The sequence below is a fragment of the Amblyraja radiata genome, chromosome 32 (genome assembly GCF_010909765.2).
Source record: "Amblyraja radiata isolate CabotCenter1 chromosome 32, sAmbRad1.1.pri, whole genome shotgun sequence".
Classification (NCBI taxonomy): domain Eukaryota; kingdom Metazoa; phylum Chordata; class Chondrichthyes; order Rajiformes; family Rajidae; genus Amblyraja; species Amblyraja radiata.
The window spans coordinates 688898-712690 of record NC_045987.1 but is presented as its reverse complement, the minus strand read 5'-3'; the positions used below and the strand labels follow the sequence as shown (position 1 = coordinate 712690).

Genomic DNA, 23793 nt, shown 5'->3' with positions numbered 1-23793 from the left:
TTGCAGCAGCTCAGCCCGGAGGAGAGGGGCAGGGGCAGGGAGAGAGCCAGCGCCGCATCCCTCGGCCGGACCGGACCAGACCAGACCATCCCACCCCGGACGATGCTGCTCCTGCTGCCGCTGCTCGTGGCCGCCTCTCTACTCCCGGCCGGAGCCAGCGCCGCGCCCAAAGTGGTGAACATCGGCGCCGTCCTCAGCACCAAGAAGACGGAGAACACCTTCAGGGAGGCGGTGGATGTGGCGAACCGCAAACATGGATCGCAGCGCATTCAACTCAATGCCACGGCAGTCACACACAAACCCAACGCTATCCAGATGGCGCTGGCTGTGTGCGAGGACCTCATCAGCAGCCAGGTAACCCGCTAACTAGCTGCGCTAACTAGCACTAACCACCACCTAACTAGGCCTCCTCACTCACCAGCAGCGGCCACCGGCAGCTCATAGCTGTAATCACCAACATTCTGTTAGCGAATAGTAACCGGCCACATTTCCCGTTTTGTATAATAATCCAATATCTATTGTTACAAAATACTAATCAGACATTTATATTAACCAGCATCTGTTGGGAAACACTGATGTACCATTGTTTATAATTCGGCACCATCGATGATCCGATGCTAATCTGCAATGTTGTCTTTTGACTTATTACTAATATATTTTATCAAGTTCCAGTCGGGAACATTTCCAGCATCATTAACTAGCATTATGGAGTCTTGGTTAATGAGGTTTTCTAGTTCCGACGACCGTATTAACTAGCGAGATTCATCGCCACAGAATACTAGCAGCATTTTAGTACTGACTATTAATTAACTAGCAGCATTTTCTGCCGCTAAACGGTACAGTGCAGCATTGATTAACGCAGCTGCTGTTAACTCTGGGTCAATGCTGGGATGGGCAGGTGGTGGAGACGGGGCTGGAGGTTTTATAACCTGCTGTCTGTACGCGCGGTTGATGTGTGACAACTCAATCCGCGTGACCCCACCTCACACACATATATTTCTGGTTATTAAAATTCTATTAATTGCAGACTTGTTTTTCCTCATATTTTCATGTGATTTAGTTTAGAGATACAGGGTGGAAACAGGCCCTCCCGGCCACTGAATCCGCGCCGACAATTTACACAAGTCAATTAACCTCCAAACCTGCAAGTCTTTAGGACGTGGTGGGGAAAATACCGGACCACCCGGGAGAACGTACAAAACTCCGCAGTCAAGATCCCCAGGATTGCCACTAGTTCAAAATCAAGGAAGTCCCTGCCTTCCCAGAGAGCAGCCACCCACACTCTGACCTCTTGTGCTGTTCATTCCCTGCAGCCTCTACTGAAGCCTCACATCTCAGCGTGGCCTCACCTTAGCTACCAAGTGGAACTCTGTTGCACCTGGATGAACCTTCTTCTGCTTCTTCTTCTTGCAGGATTCCAGCAGTGTAGACGCTGCTAAGCGTATTACTGCCCTCCACAGGTCAAAGTTTGAACTAAATTCTTACATACAGTCCTGTAACTTGCAGGAATTGAAGAACAGCCCTGGATATCAGTTGATGTTTCTCACTGTGTCCAAACAAAGATAAAACAGAAAAAGCCTCAACTCCAAGTCCTGTCAGTCTAACAAGCAATACTTTTCTTTCTACCCTATACTTTTTACATTCTAGGAAAACATGCTTAACTGCCTCATTACTCCCACATTCACACAAGCCAGAAACATGTTTCCCTACAATGCACAAATAGTAATTTAACCCACAGTGTCCCAACCTCAGTCTACACAGTTTAACTGAGTCCCTACGGGACAGAGATGTACAGAAACATATTTTCCTAACTTCAGATTGTATAGAAAAGTAGTGTCTAACCCTGACTTCTGTTTCCCATCCTCTCTGCCATTCTTTTGTTAAGCCCTCTTTAATTATTTCTCTCAGTTCCACTCTCCCCAATGATACATGGATATCTATTTCTCTTCTTAAACTCTCCTTTGCTATGAGGTCCACCTGGAGTTAGTGCACCATTGCGGCAGGGTTCGAACAGTGTGGCAGCAGCGGTGGTGCAGGGTTGAGGAGACCCGAGTTTGGCTGTCGATTGAGTGCAGCTGCAGGGAGGGACCGCGCCTGTCTGGAGGTTGGGAGAGAGAGAGAGGAGACACTGAGTAGTAATAGTGGGGAGATATTGTATTGGGGTATCGGCCGACGGCCTGGATAGGTCCGGTAAACGGTGCTCTGCCAATATTCCCTCCTGTTACAAAATGACAGGAGAGAGTGGGTCTAGTGGTATGGAGGCCAGTGGAGGAGAGGATAATGAAGGAAATGTTGAGAAGGAGTGGGAAACCGTGGGAACACGGGGTAGTCCCAGGAAGAGCAGCCGTAAAAGAAGGAAAAGCAATATTGGTGGATCGGAGAGTGAAGACAAGGAACCAGAAAAGGAAATTTCGTTAAATGTAGTGGTGAGGTTTGAAGGAGAAGGAGGAGTAAAGAAGATAGAGCCAATGAAGCTGACAAAAATAGTCAGGGCCCAGGTTGGGGAAGTAAAGTATGCAAGAGTGCTGGAAGATGGAAACATGCTAATAGGGTGCAACAGTGAGGCTCAAGCTGAAAAGGCAATGAAAATGAACAAGATTGACAAAATCAAAATAATCAAAGTAGTGAGAGTGGGAGAACGGAGGAGGGCAGGGTGTAAAGGGGTTATCTATGGAATCCCTCTCAAAGTCAATATGAGTGAACTGGTTCAGGAACTCAGGAAGATATGTGAATTAATTATGAATGCCAAAAGAATGACCAAAGGAGCAAAGAAAGAGGAAACTGAGTCAGTCCTGGTCGAATTCAAGACAGAATCCCTTCCAAAAGTGGTCCATTTTGGATTCATGCGATATAGTGTAAGAGAGTACATACCCAAACCAATGAGGTGCTTCAAATGTCAGAAATTTGGGCATATAGCTAAAATGTGCAAGGGGGCGAGGAAATGCGCAAGGTGTAGTGGGGACCATGAATATGGTCAGTGTGGAGAGCGGGTCAGACCAAAGTGCTGTAATTGTGGAGGAGAGCATAGTGTGGCTTACTGGAGCTGTGAGGTGATGAAACGTGAAGCTGAAGTACAAAACATAAGAGTGAAGGAAAAGGTCTCCTATGCAGAGGCAGCAAAAAAGGCTGACCCTACAAAACAGATGAATGAAAGAAGGATCAGGAGGGAGCAAGATGTGGGCATAATGGAAACAATAAAAGAAAAAGAAAAGAGAATATGGAAAGAAAAGAAAAACCTGGTTATATTTATAGCAGGAGCAATAAATGCGACAGCAGAAGTAAAATCCAAAACAGAAAGGATCCAAATCATTGTAAAGGCTGCAGTCCACCACTTGGGCATGGCAGGATTGAACTGGGAGGAAATACATGATGGTCTCAGTATCCAGGCGAGCCAAGAGTCAACATGTGTGGGTTAATAATATTAATGTTAATCCTACAATGGAATGCAAGAAGCTTGTTAGCCAATGGGCAAGACTTTAAGCAATTCATAGACAGTAGGAAGGAAAAACCAGATGTCGTATGTATCCAGGAAACCTGGTTGAAACCAAGTTTAGATTTTGTTCTATATGATTATGTTGCAGTGAGATGTGATAGGGGAAATGGGGGAGGAGGGGGTTGTGCCACTTTCATTAAAAAAGGGATACCATACAAGGTATTAGGAATTGGGCAGGAACAGGAATATGTGGTAATAGAAGTGTGGTCTGAGAGGAGGAAAATAGTGGTAATAAATTACTATAATCCATGTAAGCGATTAGAGGTCAATAAGTTACAGGAAGTAGAAGGCCAGAGCAAATCTAATGTTATTTGGTGTGGGGACTTTAACGCACATAATACATTATGGGGCAGTGGGAAGTCAGATAATAATGGACAGGTAATTGAGGAATTATTAAATGATGGTAATCTAGTATGTCTAAATGATGGAAAGAAGACCAGGGTAGATGTTAGGACAGGGAAGGAGTCTGTGTTGGACCTTACACTTGTTTCTAATAGGATTGCTGCTAAATGTAACTGGGAAGTATATGAAAAGGGTACCATAGGAAGTGATCATCATCCTGTGCTATGCAAAATAAATATTACTTTAACTATGAGTAAAGAAAACAGAAGTGGACGATGGGTGTTTGGAAAGGCTAATTGGGAAAAATTTAAGGAGGAAAGTGATAGATATGTAAAACCCATACAAGAAGAGACGGATATAGAAAACTTTGAGAATAAATTGTCAGAAGGTATCAAAAGAGCAGCATTAGTTTCCATACCTAAAAGTAAAGGAAGATCAAAAAGGAAAGCTGTGCCTTGGTGGGACAATAAATGTAAAGAGGCAGTGGGGAATAGAAACAGAGCATTCAGATTATTAAAAAGAACTCATAACTACCAACACATGATTAATTACAAACAGGCTCAGGCAATTGTAAGGAGGACTATAAGACAAACAAAAAGAGCATATTGGAGGAAGTATTGTGATTCAATTGGAAACACAACACAGGTAGGGGAGATATGGGGTATGATTAAAAAAATGGAAGGTGATAAAAGGGAGTGGAGTTATCCTATCTTAACAAATGGAGATCAAACTGTAGTCTCAAATAAAGACAAAGCAGAACTAATGGTTAACACTTTTAGTAGGGTTCACAGCTCCCACAACTTATCAGATGAAGGAAGAAGAGGTAGGGAAAGAACAAGAGAGGAAAATGTTGAGGCCTTACAAAGGAAAGGTATCACAGAGGACAAGTACAATATTCCATTTAATTTGGGGGAGCTAAAGAGAGCTCTGGCCAAGTGTAAGAACTTAGCCCCAGGGAAGGATGATATTTGTTACATAATGATAAAGCATCTAAGTGAGGAGGGACTCCAAAAGATACTTGCACTATATAACAAGGTGTGGGAAGAAGGGCGAATACCGGAGAGGTGGAAGGAAGCAATCATTGTGCCTATTAGGAAACCAGGGAAAGATGCAAGTAATCCAGTAAATTATAGACCTATAGCTTTAACAGCACACATGTGTAAACTGATGGAAAGAATGGTAAATGAAAGATTAATGCATCTAATGGAAGAAAACAGTATAGTGGCTAATTATCAGAGTGGCTTTAGAAAAGGGAGAGGTACTAATGATCCAGTTCTGTGCTTGGAAGATGATACAAGGAAAGCACAAGTTAAAAAAGAATCTGTAGTTACCATATTTTTTGATGTAGAGAAGGCTTATGATATGTTGTGGAGAGAAGGTCTTCTAATAAAGCTGCATTTAATGGGAGTAGGAGGAAATATTTTTAACTGGATAATGGATTTTCTTAACGGTAGAAGTATCCAAGTTGAAATAGGGTCAGACATCTCTAGTAAACGTGTAGTCGAGAATGGAACTCCCCAGGGAAGTGCGATAAGCCCGATCCTATTCTCAATCATGATCAATGATATATTTGCAAACATTCAACCAGAGATGGGGCGATCGTTCTTTGCAGATGATGGCAGCCTATGGAGAAAGGGGAAGAATATAGATTTTATCGTGGGTAAAATGCAGCAAGGGATAGCCCAGGTGGAAGAGTGGGGAGTGAAATGGGGTTTTAAATTCTCTATAGAGAAGACAAAGACAATGGTTTTCACAAGGAAGAAAATTAAAGAGGATGTCCAGTTAAAACTATACGGCAACAATTTGGAAAGAGTAAAAGATTTCCGTTTCCTGGGAGTCCATTTTGACTCCAGATTAACATGGAGGGTCCACATTACAAAAATAATTGGAAAATGCAAAAAAGCCATCAATGTAATGAGATGCTTAGCAGGTTTAGAGTGGGGAGCAGATATATTATCTCTGAAACATATCTATGTATCACTGATCAGATCCAGACTAGAGTATGGCAGTATAGCTTATGGGTCAGCATCTAAGTCAGTGTTGTCCGAGTTGGACAAAGTCCAAGCGGAAGCTCTAAGAATCTGTATAGGAGGTGTGCGGACGTCACCTGTATGTGCACTACAGGTGGAAACTGGGGAGATGCCGTTGAGACTGCGCCGCAGACAACTAATGGCTAATTACTGGCTAAGCCTTAAGGGTCATGGAGAGAACCACCCAACAAAACAGGTAGTACAGGAGTGCTGGGAGAGAGGGGTGGCTCAGTCTGGAAGCTTCGGCTGGGTTGGAGGAGGTGTGGCAAGGGACATGGAAGTAGAGGACAAAGAGTTCTGGCCTGCAGTATTGTGGCCATCTGTGCCAATATGGTTACTGAACATCCCAAAAGTTGATCTGGAGATATGGGAGGCAAAAAGGAGGGAAGAAAATTCGGACCTAAAAACAGAATACCATAACCATATATATAATAGATACAGGGAACACCTCTTAATTTTCACAGATGGATCAAAGGACCCAGTAGCTGATACAACAGGGGCAGCTGTGGTAGTGCAAGGGATGAATGTTGAGATTTGCAAAAGAACAAATAACTATTTGGCAGTGTATACAGTGGAACTGTACGCTATTTTGATGGCAGTTCGGTGGATGGAACAGGTGCAACCATGCAAAGTATTAATATGTAGCGACTCATTGTCTGCAATCCAGAGTATTGGGTCTGGTGCATCCCATAGGCGGCCTGACCTAGTGTATGAAATTCTACTACTATTAAGCCAAGTGACAAGGAGGGGCAGTGACGTGACTTTGTTGTGGGTCCCATCACATATTGGTGTGCTAGGAAATGAAAAAGTGGATAAATTAGCAAAAGAGGCCGTTAAAAAAGAGAACATATAGGTAAACCTACAATTATCCAAATCTGAAGGAAAACACATTGTGTGGAAGAAAATAAATCAGGAATGGCAACAATACTGGGAACAGGAGACAAAGGGGAGACACCTCTATTCGCTACAAAACAGAGTGGGCATTACAGCAAGAAGAGGGGGGAACAGGAGGGAACAGGTAGTATTAACAAGATTGAGGATAGGACACACTCACCTGAACAGCACATTAAAAATGTTGGGAAAACACCCTACTGGGCTATGTGAGGAATGCCATCACCCGGAAACAGTTCAGCATGCTCTAGTTGCATGTAGAAGATATGAAACAGAAAGAAGAGTTTTGATCAGTGAAATGAAGAAAATTGGAATGACAGAAATATCAGAAAAGAACATTGTAGAGTGTGGAGGGGAAGGAAAAGGAGTAAAGGTGTTGTTTAATTTCTTGAGGGCCTCTGGCCTTATAAAAAGGATCTAATGTAAAGACATGAGGACTGTGGAGTGAAGCCAGAAGGTGGCAGCAATGCAACATTGTGGATGCCGGCTGCCGTAAAACTCCAAAGAAGAAGAAGAAGAAGAAGAAGAAGAAGAAGAGGTCCACCTGCTCATTCCCCCTCACCCCAGCATGCCCGGGAACCCAACAAAAAGTGATGTTACACGCAAACCCAATTCTAGAAAACACACTCATGATTTCATTTAGAATGTCAGGACGAGCTTTAGATTTCCCTACTCTTAAAGTTTCAAGAGCAGCTGCAGAATCAGAACAGATGAAGCCAGTTTTAGAGAAGGCATTCTCAATCCACCATAGAGCCCATTGAATTGCCATTAATTCAGTCGTGAGAACAGAGCTTCCATCAGAAATGCGCCGGCCAATCTTCAACCCAAGCTGCTCCACATACACTCCAAACCCAGCTCTCCCACTAACTGGATCTTTAGATCCATCTGTAAAAACAATCAAAGTGCTCTCACTGATTGAATTAAGATATTCCACTATTCTTGGAGTCACCTCGCGCTTATATTTTTCTTGAAGAAAAGCAAGCTCAATAAACAGTTCAGGAAGAACCCAATAGGGCACAGGTAGCCTTATTGTATGCTCTATAATACCCCCTTGTTCCAAACCCAGCTTTGGATGAACCTTCCCTTCCACTCCACCCTAACTACCCCACCTCAACGCAATCTCCCCCTCCCACCCTATCCTAACTACCTGTTCCACCTCTCCCTCCCACCCCACCGGCATCCTCCAGCTCCACCCTAACTATGTCCCCACCTCCCCACCCCACCCCCATTCCTGCATCTCCACTCTAACTACGTCCCCACCTCCCCATCCCGCCCCACAGGCAGGTTTTGCTTGTTGCAGTTTGTCTGTTCGCAGGAGATGTAAATAGCAGGAAAATGAAAGGAGGAAGGAGAAATAAACATAGACAATAGGTGCAGGAGTAGGCCATTTGACCTTTCGAGCCAACACTGCCATTCAATATGATCATGGCTGATCATCCAAAATCAGTACCCCGTTCCTGCTTTCTGTCCCTTAATTCCTTTAGCCCTAAGAGCTAAATCTAACTCTCGCTTGAAATCATCCAGTGAATTGGCCTCCACTGCCTTCGGTGGCAGAGAATTCCACAGATTCACAACTCTCTGGGTGAAGAAGTGTTTCCTCGTCTCAGTCCTAAATGCCCGACCCCTTATTCTTAAACTGTGACCCCTGGTTCTGGACTCCCCCAACATGGGGAACATTTTTCCTGCATCTAGCCTGTTCAATTATTTAAACATTTTATATGTTTCTATAAGATCCCCTCTCATCCCTCTAAATTCCATTGAATATAAGCCCAGTCAACCCATTCTTTCATCATATGTCAGTCCCGCCATCCCAGGAACTAGCCTGGTGAACCTACGCTGCACTCCCTCAATAACAATAATGTCCTTCCTCAAATTAGGAGAGCAAAAGGGAGAGAGAGAGAGAGAAAGACACTGAAATTGCAAATTACAACCACTGTGGTTTCTGGAGAACATTCGTGCTCAGACAGGTTTGGGGACCATTTTGCAACCACGTTGAGTCCACAGAACAAAAGTGACCTTCCACATGTTCCCCCACCACTTCCTGTTTTTGCCTTACTGCATCTTTCCAATGGATCTAATCACATGGTCAAGGATTAGCACCACATTGTCTACTTGGTATAGTTACTGAAGAAGGGTTTCAACCCAAAACATCACCTCATTCCTTTTCTCCCCACAGATGCTGCCTGACCCGCTGAGTTACTCCAGCATTCTGTGAAATGTCACCTATCCATGTTCTCCACAGATGCTGCCTGACCCGCTGAGTTACTCCAGCACTTTGTGTCTATCTTCAGTGTAAAGCAGCATCTGCAGTTCCTCCCTACACATCAGGTCATCAAATTGAGGTATCCAGACTTTCAGTTTCCATCAGAACTACTCTATCTGATGCTGGGTCTGGTGCATCCCACTGACATGCTGGAAAAGTGATCCTCAGAGAAAAAAAGCAGAATATGGGAAGTTGTAACACTGCCCCCCGAAACAATGGTGAGAACAGCTGGACTGCCCAGTGTGATGGGAATCTGACCCTGAACTGTGCATCATTTATTTCTTGGGAGGGCAGGTCCACAGTGAATGAAGCTCATATGTTGAGCGGTGACCCAGAGCTTTACTGTAATTGTGTGTTCAGGTCTATAGATTAGTAGAGGTGCCTATTCTTGTGCTGATCTTTCTCTTTACACTGGCTGAAGGAAGGCTGATTCACAATCTGGGGGCTGATGCTAAGAGTATGTCAGTAATGCAGATGATGGACATTTTGGCAAATCGTACTCCTTTCTTCCTGATTCCATTTTGCATTGTAACGTGCACCGAGCTGACAGCAATAATAAACTATTGTGCCTAGATTAAACCTTACTTTAATCATATTACAACCAGTTTTACTGCACTCTTCTAAAATATCTGAAATATGAGCCATTGGGTAATTGATATCATCATTACTTAGTTTGTGCTGCTGATGGAATCAAGATTTATTCAAGTCAATGCATTTATTGACACAAAGCCAAGGTTAAGCAAAGGCTACTGTGGCAGGTTGCAGTGTTCTCTCCCACCATGTTCCATCCCTCTGCTGCCCAAACTCCCTTAGCAAGAGTGGCCCTTGCCCCGCCATCAATCTCCATGTCTCTTGTTGCAGCCAACCTATCTGGTGTCTTACATCCCCCACCCCCGGCTCTAACACCTCCCTACACATAAGACCATAAGACACAGGAATATAAGTAGGTCATTCAGCCCATTGAGTCTGCTCTGCTATTCAATCATGGCAGATCTATCTTTCCTTCTCAACCCCATTCTCCTGTCTTTGCACCATTATCAACCTCTGCTTTAACAATACCCAATGACTTCATATCAATGCCTCCACAGCTGTCAGTGACTATGAATTCCACAGTCATCACCCTCAGACTAAAGAAATTCCTCATCTCCATTCTAAAAATACATCCTTCTATTCTGATGCTGTGTCCTCTAGTCCTATACTCTCCCACAAGTGGAAACATCCTCTCCACATCCACTATATCCAGGCCTTTCACAGCTCGTGTTTCCATCACCCTCTCTCCCATTATCCTTCTGATACCTGAACCTACTCCTGGAGCCAGCGTATGCTCACATTTAAGCATCCATTTTCCTTTTGATTTCTAATATGCTTACCTACAAAAGTTTATCATCCAGTATTTCCCATTCTCATTGCAGATAACTATCTTCAATCTATTTAATGCTGTGGAAACAAAATACTGTCAAATGCAAAGATCGCTAGATTCTTGATTAGTGAGGGTATTTCAAAATTTAGTGGAACCTCCAGCTTGTCACACAACAGCAGTGGGGAACATTTTGGGTGGCACATTGGAACAGTTAGTGGAGCTAAGGTCTCACAATGCCAGAGACCCAGCTTCAATACTGACCTTGAATACTGACCATGTGGAGTTTGCAGTACGGCCCTGACAGCGAGGGTTTCCTCTGGGTGCTGCGGGTGCCTCCCACATCCCAATGATATGTGGGGTGGCAGGTCGATTGGCCTCTGTAAATTGCCCAGTGTGCAGGTAAGTGGCAGAATCTGTGGAGATTTGATGAAAAAATGGGAAGTTAAACACGGGGGTTAATGTAGTATGAATGTAGAGTGGTCGTTGGTGGTCAGCGTGGATGGTGAATTGCAAGGTCTGTTTTTGTGCTGCCTTGCTTTAATGTCATAGACTCTAAAACTCTTGTGGAAACGGTGACACAACTAAGGCCATCCACCTGCTGCCTTGATGTTTTACCTACCAACTTCTTTAAGAATGTTTTTGACTGCCTAGCAATAGACATACTGCAAATAGTTAACAGCTCTCTTCAATCAGGCAATTTCCCAAAAGCCTTGAAAACTGCAGTTATCAAACCTCTTTTAAAAAAGCGGAGCCTAGATGCCTCTATTATTAACAACTATAGACCAATTTCAAACCTATCTTTCATAAGCAAAATCATTGAGAAAGTTGTCCTCCAGCAACTTAATCAATTCCTGGCTTCAACTGGCTGCTACGACAACTTCCAGTCAGGATTTCGACCTCTTCATAGCACCGAGACCGCTCTTATTAAAGTTGTAAACGACATCCGTCTTAACACAGACTCTGGCAAAGTTTCAATATTAATGCTATTAGATCTCAGTGCTGCATTCGACACTGTTGATCACTCAATACTTTTGGACAGGTTGGAAAAATGGGTGGGGCTCTCAGGCACAGTCTTAAGTTGGTTCAGGTCATATTTACAAGATAGGAACTATTTTGTTTCCATTGGAGACTTTGTATCAGAACCAACCAACGTGACGTGTGGAGTACCGCAAGGTTCGATCTTAGGGCCCTCTTTATTCAACATCTACATGCTCCCACTAGGGCAAATCATGCGATATAATAATATTGACCACCACTGCTATGCCGATGACACTCAAATCTATGTAGCGCTATCACCAAATGATTATCGCCCCATAGATCTGTTGTGCCAGTGCATTGAGCAAGTCAAAGACTGGATGTGCCAAAATTTTCTCCAACTAAATAAGGACAAAACGGAGATAATTGTTTTTGGTGCTAAAAAAGAAAGGCTTAAAGTAACCCAACACCTTCACTCTCTGTCCCTGAAAACTTCAAACAAAGCCAGAAATCTTGGGGTCATTATGGATTCAGATTTAAATTTCGACAGTCACATCAAATCAGTAACAAAATCGGCCTACTATCACCTCAAAAACATAGCAAGATTAAGAGGACTCATGTCTGCTCAAGATTTAGAAAAACTTATACATGCCTTTATTAATAGTAGGCTAGATTATTGCAACGGTCTCCTTGCAGGTCTTCCAAAAAAAACTGTCAGGCAGCTACAGCTTGTTCAGAACGCTGTTGCTAGAGTTCTAACAAAGACCAAAAAATTTGAGCATATTACACCAATTCTTAAATCCTTACATTGGCTCCCTGTATGTCAGAGAATTGATTTTAAAATCCTGCTGCTCACCTATAAATCACTACATGGTTTAGGGCCAAAGTATATCACTGACATGCTTCCACTATATAAGCCTTCTAGACCGCTAAGATCTTCTGAAACCAATCTGCTAGTGATTCCCAGAGTAAATACAAAACATAGGAAAGCAGGATTTAGTTACTATGCAACAAATAGCTGGAATAAACTTCCTGAAGATTTAAGACTTGCCTCAACTTTGACCACTTTTAAAACAAGACTGAAAACTTTTATGTTTACTTTAGCTTTCAGCTAAATCTTAACTACATTGCACTTTTAACTTTTGCACTTTTTATAATGCATTTTTAATTTTGTTTTTCTTTTCTTTTAGTTCTTCTATTTTATTTCATTTTATTATTTCATTTATTGTATGACATGTTTTTATGTGAAGCACTTTGAGTCTGCCTCGTGTATGAAATGTGCTATATAAATAAAGTTGCCTTGCCTTGCCTTGCCTGTCTCGATAATTCCCTTTTGTTATATGGGAGAAGGGGGGGGGGTGTGTTGGATGGGGAATGATTTGTGCTACTCACTGGGCTAAGGGAGAGGAGAAGAGGATGGATCTGTGGGATTCTCATTTCACATGTATTTCACACACCTTTGTATGGTTCTTTCCAGGTGTATGCGATATTGGTGAGTCACCCACCTGGCCCTAGTGACCACCTCACGCCCACTCCAGTGTCCTACACGGCTGGCTTCTACCGAATCCCAGTCATTGGCTTGACCACACGCATGTCCATATATTCTGACAAGGTAAGGCTCCTCCAGTCATCACCAGCTACTTCCCTGGACTGGACATACTTCTTCACATCAGTTAGATTTACCTCTCAGGGCTAAAGGAATCGAGGGATAATGGGGAGAAAGCAGGAACGGGGTACTGATTTTAGATGATCAGCCATGATCATACTGAATGGCGGTGCTGGCTCGAAGGGCCGAATGCTCTACTCCTGCACCTATGTTACCTCACATAAAATGAGTGGTCTCTCTCATACCACAGATAAACTTTGTAATTCGTTTCATTGTTTTCAGGAGATAGACACAAAGTGCAGGAGTAACACAGCGGGTCAGGCAGCATCTCTGGAGAAAAAGGATGGTTAATGTTTCGGGTCGGAACCCGTCTTCAGAAGGTTCCCACCTGAAATATCATCCATTCTTTTTTTTCAGAAGATGCTGTTTGACCCTCTGAGTTACTCCAGCACTTTGTGTCCATCTTCAGTATAAACCAGCATCTGCAGTTCCTTTCTACACTCATCGTCTTTAAGACTGGTTGCAGTTTGATACAACCAAAGCACCGTTGAATTCTAATCTCAGACTCAGCCCTGGTGTTCCATTGTGTTGTCCACACTGCTCTCCTGAACACTTTGTTTCTGCACATCTGCTGCTATGATCACCAACATCTGCCATCAGCCAGATTCCAAACTTCATCAGAGGATTCACTCAGGATTAACAATCCAACTGATTATTGATTTCTCCAACTTCAAGTAACCCCTGCACTCCCTCTCGCTCCTTCCCTCCCCCACCCAAGTCACACCAGGTTCCCGTTCTCACCTAGCAAATAGCTAACAATGGCCTGTTTCCTTTATCATCGTAACCTTTCATTCATTTGTTCCATATTCCATCGTCTATATCTCTTGTTTCCCCTTCCCAACTAGTCTGAAGAAGGATCTCAACCCAAAACGTCACCCATTCCTTCTCTCCAGAGATGCTGCCTGTCCAGCATTTTGTGTCCATCTTCGATATAAAGCAGCATCTGCAGTTCCTTCCTACACATGTTATTATAATATCCACTCAGCTGGTGTGAGTGCCATCATCACAGACCCACATCACCCTGGCCACGCTCTCATCTCACTCCTACCATCAGGAAGAAGGTACAGGAGCCTGAAAACGGTGACCTTTAGTCTCAGGAGCAGCTTCCTCCCAACAACCATCAAGCTCTTGAATACGACAAATGGCAAATAAACTACGAACTCTTGGTTACACCAGGGACGTGGGCTTTTGTTTTGCAATAATATTGAGTTTTTAAAATAATTGATTGAACTTCTGTTGTTGATTGTGTTATATATGAGTACTGTGGTTACAGCTTGTACCGCTGCTGCAAGTAAGAATTACATTGTCCCGGTTTTGGGACATAGGACAATTAATCACTCTCCCCACCGAAGCTCTTGTCCAGTACAACAGGTAAACAAAGAATTACTGACATCTACTGTGGGAAGTTACTGGAATCTGTTTTGAGGGACAGTTTAGTTTAAGTTATCTTGGAGATCCAGAATGGAGGTTTAAGAGATTGGAATTTGACAGAGACTTTGAGGAATATAAAGGAGGAAAGAATTTGTGGACAATTAGAAGGGCCACAGAATGGCTTCAGAGAGTCAGATTAAAGAAAATCCCAAAGTTTTTTATAGCTATGTTAAAAGCGAGAGGATAGTCGGGGAGAAGATAGGATCACTCAAGGATACACGCGGGGATTTATGCGTTGAGTCTGGGGATGTAGGCGCGGTATTAAACCATGTCCTTCATGCCCAAGGAGAAGGCCATGGTCAGAGATCAGTGTGGAGATCATCAATATGCATGGTAGACAAAAGGCTGGAGAAACTCAGTGGGACAGGCAGCATCTATGGAGCGAAGGAATGGGTGACGTTTTGGGTCAAGACCCTTCTTCAGACTGATATTCTTCATCAATATGCGTGGGCAGTTTGAGATGAAGAAGGAGAAGGTATTTGGCCTCGTGAGGAGCATTGAGGTGGGTAAACTCCCAGGATCTGATGGGAGTTTATCTATCCCAGCTTATTGAGAGCGGCAAAAGAGGAGATTGACAAAGATCTTTGAGTCTTCTCCAGCCACAGGTGAGGTCCTCAAGGTCCTCTATGTTCACAGAACATAGAGCAGTACAGAACAGGAATCCCGAACATTTCAATCTTCTGCATCAGCCTACCATGAGGGACCTTATCAAAAGCCTTCCCAATGTATACAACATCCACATGTACAACATCCACGTGTACAACATTCATGTATACAACATCCAGTGCCCATCCTGTCTCACCTCCTCTAAATGGCAGATGAGTTGAACAGGTACTTTGGATCTGTCTTCACTAAGGAGGACACAACAATCTTCCTGATATAGTAGTGGCCAGAGGATCTGGGGTGACGGAGGAACTGAAGGAAATCCACATTAGGCAGGAAATAGTGTTGGATAGACTGATGGGACTGAAGGCTGATAAATCCCCAGGGCCTGATGGTCTGCATCCCAGGGTACTTAAGGAAGTGGCTCTAGAAATTGTGGATGCATTGGTGATAATTTTTCAATGTTCTATAAACTCAGGATCAGTTCCTGTGGATTGGAGGGTAGCTAATGTTATCCCACTTTTTAAGAAAGGCAGGAGAGAGAAAACGGGAAATTATTGACCAGTTAGCCTGACATCGGTGGTGGGGAAGATGCTGGAGTCAATTATAAAAGATGAGATAGCCGCACATTTGGATAGCAGTAACAGGATCGGTCCGAGTCAGCATGGATTTACGAAGGGGAAATCATGCTTGAATAATCTTCTGGAATTTTTCGAAGATGTAACTAGGAAAATGGACAAGGGAGAGCCAGTGGATGTAGTGTACCTGGACTTTCAGAAAGCATTTGATAAGGTCCCACAAAGGAGATTAATGGGCAAAATTAGGGCACATGGTATTGGGGTAGAGTGCTGACATGGATAGAGATGTGGTTGGCAGACAGGAAACAAAGAGTAGGGATTAACGGGTCCCTTTCAGAATGGCAGGTAGTGACTAGTGGGGTGCCGCAAGGCTCGGTGCTGGGACCGCAGCAATTTACAATATACATCAATGATTTGGATGAAGGGATTCAAAGTAACATTAGCAAATTTGCAGGTGACACAAAGCTGGGTGGCAGTGTGAACGGTGAGGAGGATGCTATGAGAATGCAGGGTGACTTGGACAGGTTGGGGGAGTGGGCATATGCATGGCAGATGATGTTTAATGCGGATAAATGTGTGGTTATCCACTTTGGTAGCAAAAACAGGAAGGCAGATTACTATCTAAATGGCGTCAAGTTGGGAAAATGGAAGTACAACGGGATCTGGGGGTCCTTGTTCATCGGTCTATGAAAGTAAGCATGCAGGTACAGCAGGCAGTGAAGAAAGCGAATGGCATGTTGGCCTTTATAACAAGAGGAATCAAATATAGGAGCAAAGAGGTCCTTTTGCAGTTGTACAGAGCCCTAGTGAGACCACACCTGGAGTATTGTGTGCAGTTTTGGTCCCTTAATTTGAGGAAGGACATTCTTGCTATTAAGGGAGTGCAGCGTAGGTTTACAAGGTTAATTCCCGGGATGGCGGGACTGTCATATGCTGAGAGAATGGAGCAACTGGGCTTGTACACTCTGGAGTTTAGAAGGATGAGAGGATATCTCATTGACCCAAGATTGTTAAGGGTTTGGACACGCTAGAGGCAGGAAACATGTTCCCGATGTTGGGACCAGAACCAGGGGCCACAATTTTTAGAATAAGGAGTAAGCCATTTAGAACGGAGACGAGGAAACACTTTTTCTCACAGAGAGTGGTGAGTCTGTGGAATTCTCTGCCTCAGAGGGCAGTGGAGGCAGGTTCTCTGGATACTTTCAAGAGAGAGCTGGATAGGGCTCTTAAAAATAGCGGAGTCAGGGGATATGGGGAGAAGGCAGGAATGGGGTACTGATTGGGGATGATCAGCCATGATCACATTGAATGGCGGTGCTGGTTCGAAGGGCCGAATGGCCTACTCCTGCACCTATTATCTATTGACCATCTGTCTGAAGAAGGGTCTCGACCTGAAACGTCACCCATTCCTTCTCTCCAGTGATGCTGCCTGTCCCGCTGAGTTACTCCAGCTTTTTGTGTCTATGCACAGCTTTATAAGACTTTGGTTAGGGTTCATTTGGAGTTTTTTGTGCATTTCTGGTTGCCACATTACTGGACGGATGTGGTGGCTTTGGAGAGGGTGCGGAGGAGGTTTACCAGAATGCTGCCTGGAATGGTTGGAGAGACTTGGATTTTTGTCTCTGGAATGCCAGAGTTTGCAATAAAACCAGACTACCCTGATTAACCCCATGCGGTGTGGACAAGTTGGGCTGAAGGGTCTGCTTCCACACTGTGTGACTCTAACTTCATAACTCAATGAGGTGGGAAGAATTTTATAGCAATTACAAAGACCAAGATTGCAAATGAAAAATTCCAGAATATAGAAGGGAGCAAAATGGGAGTGGAGGCATGCAGCCCGCTGTTAAAGACCAGAATGAAGGCCTTGGTCTGAGCCGGTGCCCAGACTGTGAGCAGTGAACACAAGGCAGGAGCGTGGGAGGTTGGCGAGTGAGTTATTTTTAAATTTCAAAACAGACGTTATTCAAGATATAAATATATACAATACATGATCCTTACAAAACTCCATCCGACATTCTCAGAGGCTATACATACATACGATACAGTTTCCCCAAATCACAATTTTTACCCCACACCCTTGCCACTCATGTGGCCCACTGGCGTGGAATCCCTTCCCTTATTTTGAGGGGCGTCTCCACCACACCCTGCCCCCCATGTCCAGCAGCGGAAGGCCACATCACCTGCAAGGATTGTTCGTAACTTGGTGTTGGGAAGGGAAGAAGGGAAGTCCCTCACCTGCCCTTTCACCTCTCACCTTTGCACTTTCATCACCTGCAGGCGTGTGTAACTTTGCACTCTTGTCAGTTTATCTCCTCTGCTCTTCTTTCCATTTCTTGTTCCCCTTGTCTCTCCATCTGAAACCTCTACAACCCTAACAGTTGCTATTTGGACATTAGGGCATCGGAAATGTTAGCTCCCTACAGAAACTGCTGGACATGCGCTCCAATCCTATATTGTGTTTTTAGTTTGATCCCAGATATGCGGGAGAGGTTTGATCAAGGAGACATGGTAATGAGGTACGGGACTGATCACTGAGGATGCCGAGTCAGCAACTCTCAACACTGAAGGGTTCTGGACACTAGATCACTGCAGGTATTTACAGAATAGGTGGATAAGATTATGAAAGATCAGGAAGTTGAGGATGAGATGGGATTGGCGCAGATGGGATGAGTTGGGGGCAATGATTATATTGAGTGGCGGGGCAGGCCTGGGGACTAAGTGGCCTTCTCCTGCTCATGCTGCCTTCTGCTTATTCTTCTTGTGCATTTAACTCACTTGTGTGTATCCATTATGTGACATATATATCATAGGTTTGTCAGTTATAGGGGCAGAATTAGGCCATTTGGCCCATCGAGTCTACTCCACCATTCAATCACGGCTGGTCTATCTTTCCCTCTCAACCCCATTCTCCTGCCTTCTCCCCATAACCCCCGACTCCCATACTAATCAAGAATCTGTCAATCTCTGCCTTAAAAATATCCACTGACGGCTTCCACAACCTTCTGTGGCAATGAATTCCACAGATTCACCTCATTCTGACTAAAGAAATTCCTCCTCATCTCCTTTCTAAAGGGATGTCCTTTTATGCTGAGGCTATGGCCTTTGGTCCTAGACTTTCCCATGGAGTCATAGAGTGATATAGCCACAGAAACAGACCCTTTAGCCGACAAAGTGTAGGATGGAACTGCAGATGTTGGTTTACACCGAAGATAGCCACAAAAAGCTGGAGTAACTCAGCGGGTCAGACACGTCTCTGGAGAAAAGGAATAGGTGACGTTTCGGGTCAAGACCCTTCTTCAGACCCGAAATGTCACCTATTCCTTTTTTCCAGAGATACTGCCTGACCTGCTGAGTTACTGCAGCTTTTTGTGTCTATCCTTTGACCCAGAAAGTCCATGCTGATCGTCAAATGTCTAACTATATTAATCCTCCCAGTACCCAAAACATAGCCCCCTGAGCCCTGGCAGTTCAAGATCAGATTTCTCATCTAGATATTCCATACATGTTGAGAGCTGCTGGCTCAGCACATTCCCGATTGTAATCACCCTGTGGGTGAACAGCTTCTATCTCAGATCTCTTCTAATTCTAGAAACCTGGGATGGGGAAACATGGATAGCTGACGTTTTGGGTTAGGACGTTACTTATCTGTGTTCTCCACAGATGCTGCCTTTTCTGCTGAGTTACTCCAGCACTTTGTGTCCTCGCATGCTCTAGTCCCTAAATCAACACTCTCTAGGTTAGATACCTTTGCTATGGGGGAACAAGTTTCTTACTCCCTACCTATCTATACCCCTCATCGTTTTCACATCTCTATCTCCACCTCCTCCGCTATAGGGAATGTTAAGGTGAGGGTTTCAGGCTATTTACGACTGAAATGTTCCAACTCGGCAATGTCCTGGTGAAATGTGTATGAGGAACTGCAGATGCTGGTTTCAACCAAAGATAGACACAAACGTCCTGGTGAATTTCCCCTGCACTCTCTCCAATTTGCCTGCTGTATGTTGTTACCGGATCTCGTGCACAAACAAAGAAGGTACATGTGACAATGTAATGTCAATGAATACAATCATGTCCCATGAGACCGTACTGACCACCACTCTGGACAGGACTCCACCTGTCCACCAACAAATCATCAATCACTTGACCCGCTTCTACCACCTGCCAACTACATGTGGGAGAAGGTGGACAAAAATGCTAGAAAAACTCAGCGGGTGAGGCAGCATCTATGGAGCGAAGGAATAGGTGATGTTTCGGATGAACTTCAGATGTCCAAGTAACTCATTAGATGGTGATTGGGAGCAGTTTGATGCTCAGTGACTGTGTCACAGGGTGAGTGTGAACATGTCACAGGGTGAGTGTGAACATGTCACAGGGTGAGTGTGACCATGACACAGGGTGAGTGTGATCGTGTCACAGGGTGAGTGTGACCATGACACAGGGTGAGTGTGAACGTGTCACAGGGTGAGTGTGACCATGTCACAGGGTGAGTGTGAACGTGTCACAGGGTGAGTGTGATCGTGTCACAGGGTGAGTGTGACCATGACACAGGGTGAGTGTGACCATGACACGGGGTGAGTGTGATCGTGTCACAGGGTGAGTGTGACCATGACACAGGGTGAGTGTGATCGTGTCAGGGTGAGTGTGAACGTGTCAGGGTGAGTGTGAAGGTGTCACAGGGTGAGTGTGAACGTGTCACAGGGTGAGTGTGATCGTGTCACAGGGTGAGTGTGAACGTGTCACAGGGTGAGTGTGACCGTGTCACAGGGTGAGTGTGAACGTGTCACAGGGTGAGTGTGAACGTGTCACAGGGTGAGTGTGAACGTGTCACAGGGTGAGTGTGAACGTGTCACAGGGTGAGTGTGACCATAGACCACAGAATGAACGACAATGGGACTTGTGTAAGTTGCAGCAAGCAAGCTGTACTAAAATCTTTCTTTGTCGGAGAGAGTCTATGCCTTGATTTGCTTTCTGCTAAACTAATGAGGCAGCTATTGAGTCAGCAAATGCCTTTTAGGCAGAACTGGATCCACTGGTTCCTTCAGCAGCTCAGATCAGCAAGGAACGGCAGGTGCTGGCATCCTGAGCAAGTGCTGGGACAACTCAGTGGGTCAGGCAGCATCCGTGGAGGGAATGGACAGACAGTGTTCTTGGTCGGGACCCTTCCTCAGACTGAATCAGTGTGAATCAATCTGAAGACGAGTCCCGGCCTGACACGTTGATTGTCCATTCCCTCCAGATGCTGCCTGACCCGCTCAGTTCCTTCAGTACTTTTGTTTTTTGTTTCTGATCAGAATGTAACTAGCAGCTTCAAACCAGCCCAACCACAATGTGACACAGCGAGCAAATGTGCAGCAAGGAACCGCTCTGCTGGCCCCATGCAGTGTGAGCAAGCGTGCAGCAAGGAACCGCTCTGCTGGCTCCCATGCAGTGTGAGCAAATGTGCAGCAAGGAACCGCTCTGCTGGCCCCCATGCAGTGTGAGCAAGCGTGCAGCAAGGAACCGCTCTGCTGGCCCCCATGCAGTGTGAGCAAGCGTGCAGCAAGGAACTGCTCTGCTGGCCCCCATGCAGTGTGAGCAAATCTGCTGCTCCCATGCACACAGACCAGCTGCGCTGTTCTAGTTTATTTTAGAGATACAGCATGGAAACAGGCCCTTCGGCCCACCGAGTCCATGCCAACCATCGATCATACGTACATCAGCAGTATCTTACACATTAGGGACAATTTACAGAAGCCAATTAACCTACAAATCAGTACGTCTTTGGAGTGTAGGAGGAAACCGGAGCACCCGGAGAAAACCCACGCGTGATATTTGTTTCTCCCACAGAGTATCCACCTGTCGTTCCTGCGCACTGTGCCTCCCTATTCTCACCAAGCCCAGGCCTGGTTTGAGATGATGAGGCGCTTCCGTTGGGGACACATCATTCTGGTGGTCAGCAACGATCACGAGGGCCGGGCCACACAGAAGAAGCTGGAGACACTGCTAGAAGAAAAGGAGTCAAAGGTTAGTGTGTCACCTGTGTGTCACTTGCCGAGTGTTATGTGTGTGTGTAGATATCTGTACGTGAACACATTCTCTCTCCATTATGAACATGGCTAACATATTGCTTAAAGCATCTCCCATGTCTTGAGTGGTACCTGACAAAACTTGTATTTACCATTCCACGTGCTTTATCATAATCAACATGTGATCTGCAGCAGGATAAGAACCTGTACACTGGAGCTGTGCAAAAAAAATAACTTGCAGCTCATCCCATAGACAGTCTACTTCTCCATCGATAAGCGAGTGTAGACCCCCTGGAGCAGCTGGAGTGTAGAGCTCAGCGCCAGTCCGTAGCCACACCAGCCAGGGCAATGCCAACGTCCACATCACACTGGACACTGCACGTGGACACATGCTCTACCTATTCACATTCCCTTTCCCAGCTCTGCTCCACAGATGGATATTGGTGAACCTCTCTCCTCCCCTAATCACCCTATTCTTCTGCCTGGTCCTTGAGCCAGAAGTGAAGCCCCTGCTACATCTCAAGCTTGCTTCAGTCTTCAGTAAGATCATCCATTGATTGCTTCAGATCCCCAAAACTCAACCATCCCAATCTCTGAGCATCCTCTCCTCCTGACTGGAGAATTCCAGCAACCACAACCCACATCATTCAGCACTACTTGCCTGGCCCTTTCTCCAGGGTGCTCTATTCTACATTCTCTCACCGGGAGAAAGAATCACTCAGAACTTTCCCGGCAAGCCTTCTTAAATCTTATTTCTCAGCGAGCTTGCTGCTCATTCTTCTGTGGGGCACATGGACACATCTCTGCTCACAGACAAAGCTCCAACACATGCGGGCTGCCTATGCTGTAAAGATGATGCAGCCTGAATGTACTCTGAGACAATTCCAACTCCAACACTTTGTGCCAACTTTCTTACAATACAATGCGTCATTTGACATTGTAATTGGCTGCTGTCTTTGCCAGTAAACCTACTGTGTTTCACAGAAAATGTTCTTGCTGTTTAGAAATCAACCTTTCCTATTCTTCCTGGCAAAGGACATAACCTACAATTAGTCACAATGTCTGCATCCTGCCCACACACTCAATCCCAATGAATCCACTCAGCCCCTGGCTGTTCATTCAGTCATTAGTTTAGTTTAGTTGAGAGATTAATCGCGGAAACAGGCCCTTCATCCCACCGAGTCCCCGCATACTAACACTATCCTACACGCACTAGGGATAATTTACACTTATACCAAGCCAATTAATCTACAAACCTGTACGTCTTTGGAGTGTGGGAGGAAACTAAAGATCTCGGAGAAAACCCATGGGGTCACAGGGAAAACGTACAAACTTGGTACAGACAGCACGGTAGTCAGGATCGAGCCCGGGTCTCTGGCGCTGCAAGCACTGTAAGGCAGCAACTCTACCACTGCGCCACCGTGTGGATTATGGGCCTGGACAGTGGAAGGCTACCAGTCACCTGAAATGGTCATTTAATCCTGCTCACTACTTTTTGTTCTTTAACTAATCCCCTATTAATGTTCATAGATTAGCCTGGCATGTAAGAACGTGGAATCATAGTTTATGCAACTCCCTTTCATGTGACACGTATTAAATAAATGATTTCCTGAGAATTCAGTTACATTATATCTACCGATACCAACCAAACCTGCTCTTCCATATTCGAGTACTTGATTAGATTTGCCCAATGTAGCTGTGTGTTGATTATTTAGGCTTGTGCATGTACCCAGCTGGGTTACCTTCCCGAGACAGCTGTAGGCTCTGGGCAGGTCACATTTAACCAGCATCTGTGGCAACCTGTGTCTAGCTTGTTTGTCCCAGGGAATGGGAAGCCTCGACCTCTCTCTAGCTTCGTAATTTGCAGCACTTCAATCCTCTCACACCTTCTGCTTTTATCTACCGCCTTTGTTCCGACCAACTACTCCTCCCACCCAGAATCTGTTTCCTTGCTTCTACCCCTCTGGCTCGCCCCTTCCCTTCCTGTCCTCCCTCCCCTGCCCTTCCCCTCCTCCTCCTCCTCCTCACTCCCGTTCCCTGCTCTTCTCCCCTCCCTAGTTTACTCCACTGCCCTCCCTTCTCCCTCCCTTCCCTCTCCTCTGTCTATCCTCCTCTCTCTGCATCCTCTTTACCTGAGTCCTATTTATGCCAGACTG

The 23793-nt window shown here is 45.0% G+C and overlaps 1 protein-coding gene across 8 annotated transcripts in view; it reads left to right on the top strand.

Annotated features, from left to right (window-relative positions):
* grin1 (glutamate ionotropic receptor NMDA type subunit 1) overlaps positions 1 to 23793 on the top strand; it is a 70767-nt gene continuing 46974 nt past the window's right edge. For all 8 annotated transcript variants that reach the window (XM_033049284.1, XM_033049281.1, XM_033049282.1 and 5 more), the window contains exons 1-3: positions 1 to 354; positions 12832 to 12966; positions 21459 to 21635. In XM_033049284.1, coding sequence (XP_032905175.1) covers positions 103 to 354; positions 12832 to 12966; positions 21459 to 21635 — 564 coding nt within the window. In that variant the 5' untranslated portion in view covers positions 1 to 102. The remainder of the gene's footprint in view (positions 355 to 12831; positions 12967 to 21458; positions 21636 to 23793) is intronic.